General features: G+C 36.5%; 1 protein-coding gene across 1 annotated transcript; it reads right to left on the bottom strand.

Annotated features, from left to right (window-relative positions):
* Positions 1-1,405: 1,405 nt before the first annotated feature.
* On the bottom strand, positions 1,406-10,689 carry LOC126782439 (probable DNA helicase MCM9). The gene is made up of 19 exons (XM_050507689.1): positions 10,537-10,689; positions 10,363-10,465; positions 10,142-10,244; positions 9,878-10,016; positions 9,604-9,670; positions 9,022-9,193; positions 8,171-8,270; positions 7,580-7,674; positions 7,366-7,431; positions 6,979-7,071; positions 6,566-6,682; positions 6,033-6,105; positions 4,690-4,795; positions 4,473-4,549; positions 4,173-4,379; positions 3,767-4,009; positions 2,893-2,969; positions 2,656-2,772; positions 1,406-2,424 (listed from the first exon to the last, which is right to left on the bottom strand). The coding sequence occupies exons 1-14, from the start codon at positions 10,668-10,670 to the stop codon at positions 4,478-4,480; spliced, it is 1,440 nt and encodes a 479-aa protein (XP_050363646.1). The 5' UTR covers positions 10,671-10,689; the 3' UTR covers positions 1,406-2,424; positions 2,656-2,772; positions 2,893-2,969; positions 3,767-4,009; positions 4,173-4,379; positions 4,473-4,477.
* Between the last annotated feature and the right edge of the window lie 979 nt (positions 10,690-11,668).

Here is an 11,668-nt window from a genome sequence, read left to right as displayed (position 1 = left end):
ATCTTGTAAGGACTGGCCCTTGTTTCCTCTAATGGAAGGGATCAGGAGAAGAGCTGGGTTTTTTTGATGCCATTACCTGGGTTGGTGTCCCCGTGAAGTGAATAGAGCTACGCATATGGTAGCTTTGCTTACCAAGTCGAAGGTGGGTCTTTACCTATGGGCGGAAACGTTGCCACTTTGTTTATCCAATGTTCTACGAAGTGATGGCTTGCCGGGGCCGCCTATGATGGAGGAGGGAGCAGCATAGGGTCTGCTCTCTGTCCAATTTTTTGTTGTTGAGCTACTCAGTCTATATCTCTTTCTTTTTATAGATTGAGCTAATTGTTTTGCTTCCATGTTTCTGCATTGTATTATTTGGGCTAGCCTACTTTGGGCATTGCCTGTCTTAATGAAGTATCATTATCCAAAAAGAAAAGAAAAAGAAGTCTCTCTGTCACTCCATCCATTTTAACACTAAAACTTGTTCTCCAAAGTCCAAATGGTATCCTCAAGATTCGCATCTTTAACTATGTAGCCTTCCACAAGATCCTTCACCAGCTTTAATTCTGCAGGTGAGATGCCCACAACAGTAACAGTGTTTGCCTATTTTTTGCAAATAGAAAATTGTTCAGCTCACAAACTCCATTTTATCTGAGGTGCAAAGACCATGTTAAAAATTGCGAGCATATTTGTCTATATAAACATATCAAAAGAACAATGACCCTTACGTTAATGAACACATCACAACTCAATTTGCTTGCAAGTGCCTGCATCCAAAGTTAAATCATAGTCAGCTGAAAGACCTAAAAATCTGAGTACCTAGAGATCTATTTCTTCAAAGGGCTTGATTATGGTGACTAGAGTTGATGACGTTCTCAAATCTAGGGATCCTCTTTTCTAATTTTCATATTTTAGGTTTGAGGAGTGAGATTTGCGCTGGGTTTGGGGGTTATTGGGTTAGATACCAAAAATAATAACCTAGGGGTATTGAAGGCACTACAGAGAGTGAGGTGGATTCACGTGGCATGTCAATTTGCCTAGTCAGCAATTTAGCACTCAAATTGAATAAATAGATGACATAATTATCAGATTGTTCGAATTTAGAACACATAAAGAGTGATCAGTTGAAATTGAAACTTGAAGAAATAAACTGTCGAGTTTGTGAAAGTACGAGGAGTGACCAGTATTTTGTCATATTTTTTTTTAGTGGGAAGAAGCTAATATGTACACACTTTTAGGCTGTGTTTGTTTTACGGAATGTAACCCATGAAAAAGGAAAGCCTTTGCTTTCCTGCGTTTGAAATCCCAAGTAAAAAGAGCAGGAAAGGAAAGTGAATCCCAATTTGAAGGAAAATATGGCGGAAACTGCTTCCCTCCACCCACCCAAAGGATTCTCACTTTCCCTCCCTGGTGGAAAGGATTCTCACTTTCCTTTCCATTCCTTAAAACAAACACAGCCTTAAGGCACGCTTGAGATGTCGTCGCTGTTTAGAGAATTGATCCTGCCACAGCAGCAGATATTAGTAACCCCCCATTCTTTCAGTATCAGAGGAATGAGAAGAGTCAGACAAGGAGTTTTACATAACAGCACACAAACTAAAATGCAGATTCCTCATACTACCCTAAGCTAGCTCCATAACCTTCCTCACGACAAATGAAAGTTTTTGATCAGCATTTTGCATTATTATCCAATAATACTCACCTTCTTGATTCCAAATCTTGAGCAAAGTCCACCATCTTTGGAAGCAGCTTTTGTTCTTTGTTTACAATCACTCAGTCTCGAATCCAATTTTGATATCACAGAAAGCCTATGGTGCTGCTGAAGAATTCCTGGCTTCAGTTTCCCTAAATTTTCCATCTTGGAAATCTGAGTTAGCTCTTGAACATTGTCCTGTTTGGTCTCCTCCTATCGGACTTGCTTTAAAAATAAATACAGATGCTACTTGGAACTCTCAGTCTTTGATCTCGGTGGAGGCTGCTTTGGCTAGAAACTCTGACGGTGTTTTAGTTGGTGGTCTGTTTTCCACCTCTTTTGCTCTCTCTGCTGAAGTGGCTGAAGCTAAAGCTGTTTTGTTGGGTCCTACCCTTGCTCAGTCTCTGGTCATTACATTCTCTTACTTTAGAAGTTGATTGTTTGTCTCTTAGTTCAGCTTTGAAATCCCCTAAGGACTTGGTTTCTTAGTTAGTTGCTCCTTGGATCACTAAAATCGAGAACTCTTCCTTGTCCTTTTCTTCTGTTACCTGGTCGTGGACCAGTCGAAAAGCAATCGTGCTGCTGATATGGCAGCTCATTTAGCTTCTCAGTCGGAGTTAAGTCTGAATTGGATTCAGAATCCTCCTACTCGACTTCATGTTCTTCAGTGTGATGCAGTTAGTGCTCCCCATGAGGGTTTGTTCATGGCCCCTGTTTTGTTATGTTTCTGTTCTGTGTGGTTTATAAAGCTTCTGTTGTAAAAAAAAAAAATAATAGAATCAGTTCCATATAACATATGTTTGTATCATAGGTGACATAATAAGCATGTGATTTCCATAAAACCATATGTATTTGTAATAACTGTTCACCATGAAGCATAAAGTATTTCAATATGTTTCCTGATAAAAGAACATTTTACATTACTATTCCTAAGCCCTTCTTGTTATTTGATAATATAACAAGAAATGATCTGCCATGTGTACCATAGAAGCCGAAACATCAGTTTTCGAAAATAGTTCAAGAAGATTCCAAGCCTTGTCAACAACAATATAAGGATCCCCTGTCCTTCCAGTAATCCAGGCTTTCATGCAACCATTGTCCTGACAGTAATTTAATAATCAATTTCGTGTGGATCAAACCATGTAGCTGACAGTAATTTGATAAGAAAACACGTACTGATTAATCGATTCACTAATTTATAACACAACATAAGAGAATACCGCATTCAGATCACATGAAAAGCCATAATCTTTCAACAACGATTCTACCATCGGCCATACTGCATCCAACTTTATTGCTGCACAAAACAATAAAAACGCTAATAGTCAAATCATAATCTATAAAAACGCTACATATATATAACATGGATGATATATACATACGTACACCACCAGAGACTTAAAGTGTTCTAGTTTATTCTGGACCTAAAAATGGTGAATTTACTTTTAATAGGATTAGAGCCCATTATACATAATGAGGCACATGATGGGAATTTACTCGGGTTAGTTTCTGAAGAAGGTAACACAAGGAAATAGTTTGAATATGAATGATGTATTGAACTGCTAGTTTTTACAACTGAATTATGTTTGTAGCTACAATGGAAACAACTATATATAGACTAGTAAAGCAAACAATACTAAGAAAAGAAACTACACTAAGTAAGCACTAGCTAAGAAAAGATAGCACTAACAAAAGAAGCTGCTGCACTAAGTAAGCACTAAGAAAAGATAGCACTAACAATAACACTAACAATAGCACTAAGTAGACAGCACTAACAATAGTTTCATACGGTGTTTCTAGAAATTAAACGACTCTTTGGATTGGGCTTTGACATTCAATATTGATCTATGTTATATCTAAACCTTTATCCTCACACATCATCAGTACGTTCGGAGTCTGATTTCCCACCTTTTTTTAGAACAATCGAACATTAAGCCATGGTCAGTTTTTGTCATAGGTAGCAAGCTTAGATCGAAGTAGGGTGTTAAGCATACAAGTAAGACATAAATGAATGCAGTAACACAAAACTAGTACAGAAAATGCAAGACTCGAACCAAGAGTATAAGGAAGAATAAAAATAAGAGAGGAAGGTACCTTTCTTTTGAGGAATCCTCTGCATAAAGAAAGGCCAATTCAAGTATGCTGTGTTCACCAGGGTTCTCCATCTCCAAGTGCTTCTTATGAGGGTCGACTGCAAGATCTGCGTCCGACATATGCCTTTTTCATTTCAAAAAAAAGTTGTGGACAGCGGTCGCAGGACACACATTTTTAGTAATGCAGTCTTCCACAACCCTCAAAGGAAGAGAAGAGACATTCCCGTCGTTTAAGATAGTCCTCCTACAAAGGATAGATCAGAGAAAGGCAGAAACGTGAGCTTATGTATATCAAGCTGGGTAAGATAACAGCGCACCATATGTAGGTAACAATTTCGACAATAACTAATCTGGTTTGACAAAACAACAATGACAAGAGCAGACAAGGAAGTTTTTGAAACAACTACCTTGTTGATTCCAAATTTTGAGCAAAGGACACCCTCTTGATCCCCGATTTTGATGAGGATATGCTTCCGACTACCATTGAGGATATCGATTGCCATAGATGGCGGGACAGGAGTTGTTGACAGAAGTTCAAGGACATCCCTAGCTTTGCTAATAACATGTCGATTGATACTCCTTTCGGTTGTCGAGATTGTCATGGAACGCGCAACCTGACAAAATTTCAGCAAATCAACAATGTCATATGTGCATCGAATGTGAAACAAACCCGATCAACAAAGAATAGGGGCAACATTCATACATACCAGATTCAGTGTGCATGATATGTCATACTCTTCCAAAGCCAATTCCACCAGGGGCCAAGCTTCTTGCAACTTTGTAACTGATAAAGAAAAGTCATGGCCGGGCATACTGTAATGGTGTTTGGGGAGAAGATGAATTATAATTCAGAATCACATAGAGATGGTAAATATGTTCAGCGTGAAGAAACCAGTTACAGTATAACAGAGGAGAGGGAGGTACCTGGGATTTCATTAGGGATTGAATAGACCGAGGTGACTTCATGTCCGTTGTCCGTCTCCACGTCGCTCTTTTCGTTGCCGGAAACCTAAAATCTTTCATGCACGAACTGTGGCAAAGAGAACAACATCAAATAGAGAGATGATGAGGCGGTTGTGGGCCATTTAATTTTACATTTTGTTTGGCCGTTCCTGAAAGTCCTTTTATTTACTCTTTAGGTCATATCACATCATTCAGCATTTTAACTGCACAAGGAATTTAATTTTGAAAGTACATCTCTACAACTATAAAGTCTCATTTTTCAAAAATCACCAAAATATATTTTGCCTGAAACACCCTTTTTATTAAACACAATTACACAAAAAGGTTATGTGTTATAAAAATTAAAATAGATGTAACCACAAATAAAATTTGTTTTTCTTCATTTTTACCCAGTAACATTTGTGATAAACGCATCGCATATATACGAGTCTAGTATAAATGAAGCTTTACCCACTCAAGGAGGGGTTATGTTGATTGCGAGTAAATTATGGCTACCTTGAATTGCTCCATAAGGTAGTTTGTGGTGTCTGTCATTGGGTGTAAATGAAAAGAGTGATTCCATACATATAGTAAAACGAAGCATACAAAATACTGTTCCATCCCAACGTAAGCTTCTGAAACATCACATCTTCAGGGGAACTCGTCGATTGATCTGAGCTTTTCGAGGATCAGTTTTTCTTGCTTGGAATCTATTTGATGTGTAGTCAAGTGATCAACGTTTGAAAATGTAATAATTTCTCTATTATTAAATTTTCTGTGTTTTGTAAATATTAGCATGAAAAATAGATATGCAAGAATAGATCTTACAAAATGATTAATGCATTTACCACCGGTTGAAAAGGATACATTCCATATCAGGGTTCTCGGGGAATACAACTGGATACAAGTTCTTGGGCCATTCGCTAAATGTTCTTTGACAGTTGGACAGTTTTCCTCATGAAAATCGCCTACTAATGAGATTCACTCACATCATAGCATATTACTTCATAACGTTGTTTTAATACAAAACTTAAAAGGAGACCTCTCTGTTTCAACAAAAAAAGAACACAAACAACGGGAGACTTATCAAAAATAACCACTCCAAGATGGATTAGAACAAGCTCGCTTAGCTGTGAGATGATTTGGATAGTTGATCATAGTGAGTTAGTGACTATAAAGTTCTAATCACAAGAAAATAATCATGGAGTAAGGTCGTTGTATACGCATGTATATTGGATGCAAGAGAAAAACAATGGATAGAAAGTTTCATAAGGGAAAGTAAAAGGCTATAAACAAATATTATATGACACAATCGAATGACATACCTATCAAACTCATCAATGCAACAAAGTCCTCCATCTGCCAAAACAAGGGCTCCAGCTTCCAACATCCACTCACCTAAATGTGGCACAAACATAGTTTCCTCATTAAGAAGGCCTCCAGCAAAATTTGTATATATGATATGCAGTACTCACCATTGATGCTTTATTTCCTATTGATTTCCAATTAAGTCACAAAAGGATGAAAGACATGTAGATAGATAATTTTCATTAATTTAAAACTCATTATGAAGTTTACATTATATAGGATTCACCACTGATTATACTACAGCTATACAGTTGACAATCTGCATTGAATTCAATAAATACATAATCACACAAAAGAATAACAAATGGAAATCATTTTGGCAGAGAATCAGGCATAATTTAGGAGGAAGATATATTTTCTTTAACACTAACATATCCAATGCAAAGAATAACAAATGAATTTTATAGAAAATTATTTATGGAAGAACAATCTAACGTAACCAGTTCCATAACTACAACATGATGCTTAAGCTGAAGGACCAATTACCTACCACCATCCTTGACTGCAGTGACAGTTAATCCAGCGCTTGTGCTTCCTAGTCCTGTGTTAATAACAGATCGGTTGCTCAACTTTGCAGCAAACTTTAAGAACTGAGATTTTCCAGTGCCTGAGAGTTTCAATAGTAATGGTTACATATAGGTGTACAGCCCAAGAGTTGAACGCAAGGTCACAATGTTGGTGGTGATCCTGAAACATCTCTGTAATTAGACGGTTGAAAGGTGAATGCATGTTTAGTTGTGCGTACATTAAGACTGATATCTATTGAAGCTAGCGGAATGAGATCAAGTAATGTCACAAGAAAAAGAGCAAGTTCTTTGTAATATAAAGAAAATAGGCTTGAGAAGTCACTATTGATGTCATACGCTGAGGTTTAAAATAGTTAAATCAATTATAGAAACGAACCTGGATCACCAACCAAAAGCAAATGAGACTCTCGTCGAACCTTTGTCCCAGAAGCATCAACATGTTGCACGCCTCCAATAAGTGTTAATGCAACTATTTAAACAAATAAAATGTATTTATGAAACCTCTGAAAGGATACAAATAAAAAAAATGAGGGAGCAGAAATTGAAGTATATTAGTAAATGGTAATAAACAGACATATCGAGTAATTTTTTTTTTGGTATAGTCAAAAGATGTTCACAAATTTGTCTAACATAAGACACAATACACATTCCTCTAACATGAGACACAATACACACTCCTCTTTAGACATATCAGTTTTTAACAAAGATTTTGTTTTGAATCCAAATAAAGTAAACAAAAAACAAAATGAGTTGTGGGGAATACCTGCTAGCTTTACAGTAAACAGTCCAAAGATTTGTGGACACATTCCTTTTAGGATGGCATTTCTCCCTGTTCAAGTCTCCAGAAAAAAATGGAGTTATATCGGAAAGAAATGTTAGGCACGGATATATTCCATAATAACATAATTCCATAAAAGAACAGAAGATAGCTGAAGCCAATACACCCTTCAACGCACAGCACAAGGACTACTATTTACCTTTCAAAGGCCTATCTTTGAACTCCAACCAGAACTGCTCAAATTTTTTGATAACATCATGGGGTATATCTATGTCCGATTTCAGCTCATTAGTTCTCATAATTATGAAAGACGAAAGGAATCAATTTCTCTGTATAGAATCAAATGACAAATGTATAAAGATAGGCACAAAAATAATCAAGATTTTGCATTCCAAAACAAGAATATATAAAATTGAAAGCATACCAGAAAATATTTTAGTGTTTCTTCTTCGACTTATTTATTATTTCAAACATTGAATTAGTTTTACCAACCATACAATGGCAATTGAATGACGAGGTATGCTTATATTTTAATATCCTAATGTTGAGTAATATGATTCTCATCTTTCTTAGGGAAGAAGCACAAAGCCTTGTCCAATCAATTACTTGTATCAATTTAACTTTCAATTTTTCTGGTACTTATTCATGTCCTTTTCAATTATACAAGTACACAACTCAATATCAAGCATTATACACCTACAAGATAAAAATATATATATACATATATTCAATTCAGTACTATTTAATTTGTATATGATGTAAGTTAAACAAGGACATATATTATACTTACCTCACGCAATTAGCGACTAATACAGGATCAAGGTCACAACGTACATCTTTTAAGTCTGGAGACCACTTTGCAGTTAATATCCCAGTAACAATTATGTCATTTGCATCGGCATTTAGTTACAATAAATTTGACCATATCAATGGGAATTGATGATATTATGAATTACTTATACCAGGAAAAAATAAGTTGTTGACTTATGCATCTATGGCAGAACTATGAATGAGAGTTGAGAAAACACAATGCAGCCGCAAGTCATAATATTGTTTTGCCCTCGTTGAAGGACTCTAAAGACTAAGACAGCAGAGTAACTGATGGAAACTGATTTCAAAGGTTAAAAGCACTTGGATTTAAGGTCGAGGTTAGCCACTAATTACAATCTCAACTAGTGCTCTATTGACTATTTTGTTTGACCGGGTCAGTTTGGTATTTCTCGATGTTAATCAGAAGTACCTGCAATATGACTTGAAAAGACAAACAATATAGAAATTACACTTCTTTTTCTTGCCATCTGGCACAATTTCGGGACTTCCTCGCTCATAGCACTCTTTTCATATTGCTATGTTTTCAGTAACTTCATTTTGAGCATCACTGAACAGTATTGTATTACTTTAATAGATCAATCAATATCTGGTAATCTCATTTCAGTCCTAAAAATAAAAAGAGAAAAAATAAGAACCTTAAGAGGACGTGTCTACTATCCAAAAGGGTATAATTACTTCTTCGCAAATGGTACAACTGCAACAATTTCTTCGCAGAAATGACATTTCCATCCAACAAGAAGAATCTGAAATTTAGCACTTTATATATATATATATATATATATAGTAAACTTCAAAATTTAATGTAAGTACCTCCAGCTTTAACAATATCAACAAGATCATCTTTTAGAATGACATGAATTGAGCGCGGAATGGCCCCAACACCCAAAACATGGGTACTCTCTTGGATTTTAATTTCCTGGTAATCATGGCATGATATAGAACCCTCCAAATGCGCAAATGTTGTGCCTTCACAGGCTTTAGCCTGTCATATACATCAGATCAGATACCAAACTCTGAAAACACACTTTAAAGACAACCATACTGAAAATCAGATGCAAGGCCTCCATTCTAAACTAATAAATTCCAATCCAAATACAATGCAACAGAATAATGTCACACTTGAACTGAGATGCAATGTCCCCTCTCACTTTTGATCACTTAAAGCAGTATAGCATTTAATCCTATACAATTAAAGATGTACATAACCATTTCACTATTTTGAAGAAACAAATACATAGTAATTACTGACTTTATGATGTTTTACATGTGCACAGGTGACCTCATGTGATAGTGGATTAGCTAACTATTTCAATTTTTTCATGGGACTTTTGGAAATGATCAATATCAAAAGTTTTAAAATTTTAGATCATCGGGGGTGGAATAAGTAATTACCTGAGAGGGGCAATATGAAGGTAGTCTTATGGAGTTTCTCGATTCCAGCTCAGGATACACAGGGAATCTGCAGACAAGCATAGTCAACCAACAAGAAAAGACGAACTTAATTCACATGATAACTTTTTCCTCAAAGTAGAAAAGATGCAATATACCACGGTATGCACCAATTTACAAACATCTTATCTATCAAGCACAGTTATCAAAACACATGATAATCAAGAAATTTCTGTCAAATCCCACAAACACAGTAATTGAGTCCAAAGTCACTCACTCGTGCTTGCATTTCTGGCACATATACTTCCTCTCCCCTTCATACATCTTACTTCCCCCGGACCGAATCACTGTCCCTTTGAGAGTAAGCAGAATCCCGCGCTGCTTCACCCTCACACGCCCAATGCTCGGAAACGTCTCTGCATTACACACACAGACACATCCACCCAACCAAAACAAAATCTAACCGACAATCGTAAACACGAAAACAAAACAAAACAAAACAACATCCTCAAACAGTCAAACAACTCAAACTCAAACCAACCGGGGCATTCGAGAGGTGAGCCACTGACATCAACCCGAACATGAATGAATTCCTTCTTGACCCCTCCTTTACCCGAACCTTGCAAATCCCCCAATACAACCTTCTGCACACATCAAACCCTAATCCAAATCAATAATCCTAATCTTGTGTGCTCAATTTAATCAAGAGTATAAGCAATTGTAACAATAAGTAAATGGAGAGATGGAATTGGAATTACTGACATGAGCCCAGAGAGCGGCGTCGTCGAGGAGGCGGAGGTAGTCGGTGGGTTGGGAGAAGACGAGCTGCGCCAGCGGAGGGTCGTCGTCCATGAGCTCTGCGAAGCTGAGATTAGAAGCGAGTGAGAATCGAGTTGAGATTAGAGTGGGAGAGAAAGAGAGGGAGAGAGAGATTACTGGAGGCGGAGAGGGTAATGGAGCTTGGGGTCAGGGGAGAGAGTGATGGAGTGAAGCTGGTGAGAGTAGTGGCGTATCAGAAACGCCGCCAGGTCAGGGACGTGAGAGGCTTTCTCTTTTGCCGCAGAAGCCATTGAAGATGATGAAGATGGAATGGGAAAGAGGGTTTTGGCTTCACCGGGCGGGAACAGCCTTATATATACCCACGCGAAATTACTTAATTGGTATATATATACTCCAGTATTTTTTTATCGACTAATGGTTTTCCTGTCTTAGATCATAGACACGTGATATTCCCGAGTCTTACTTCACTACTAGCCTGTAAGATGATTATAGTAATTCCCTTCGATTATAGAGATTGTGGTGAGCAAATCAATAATAATTGTAAAAAAAAGATTATTTTTTTATTTATTATTTGTCAAGTTACACTATTATGTCTCCTGAGAATATACCTAGTGATAATTAATAAATTTCAAGTAAATTAGACAATTTAAAAATTTAAACATTTGACTTTTTTGACTTCTCTTCTAACTTTATTATTAGAAGTTATAGAAAAAATAATTTTGACATTCAAATGACACGTCTAGAAATTTGAAAATATGTGTGGACAAGTAAGTAACGATAACATATTAAATGAGAAAAAATTGTTTAGTGGTCGATAGTGTGTGTTTGTTTCCTCATTTTTTATTTTTTTTGTTTTTATTTTTCATTCGATTGAACATTTCTTCTTGGTGTATTTTGAGAATCGGAGTTAGAAAAGAAAAAAAAAACGTCTCTAAAGTTACATGTTGAAAAATATGAACAATCTAACATGAGCTTTTGATTGTCAGTCACATCATTTGCTTTTCTAATTTCTATTTTCAAGCATCACTGCATTCTAAGAGATTACAATTAAATACATATCCGAGTTTTAAAATACGAAGATAGGAAGTAACCGAAATAAACATCGCACAAACGCTGTCGAACGTTGCTTTTCACAGCCACAATGCAAGGGGTAGTAGAGTTGTACGTGCCTCATGGTCAAAACATTCATATTATTTCAGCCTAACGTTGTTGTACCAAAATGAAAAAATACTAGAAAATAATGGAGGGGAGCAAGAAAGACGGTTACACTAAGTAGTTTATATCAGAC

This window comes from Argentina anserina, chromosome 2, assembly GCF_933775445.1.
Source record: "Argentina anserina chromosome 2, drPotAnse1.1, whole genome shotgun sequence".
NCBI lineage: Eukaryota > Viridiplantae > Streptophyta > Magnoliopsida > Rosales > Rosaceae > Argentina > Argentina anserina.
This window is presented reverse-complemented; position numbering and strand designations above follow the sequence as displayed.

Coding starts and splice junctions, on each gene's coding strand:
- LOC126782439 (XM_050507689.1), bottom strand. CDS start 10,670: ATGGCTTCTGCGGCAAAAGAGAAAGCCTCTCACGTCCCTGACCTGGCG. Junction 7,072..7,365: donor GTTTACTGTAAAGCTAGCAG/GTATTCCCCACA, acceptor TTGTTTAAATAG/TTGCATTAACACTTATTGGA. Junction 4,550..4,689: donor AATCCCTAATGAAATCCCAG/GTACCTCCCTCT, acceptor TTTCTTTATCAG/TTACAAAGTTGCAAGAAGCT.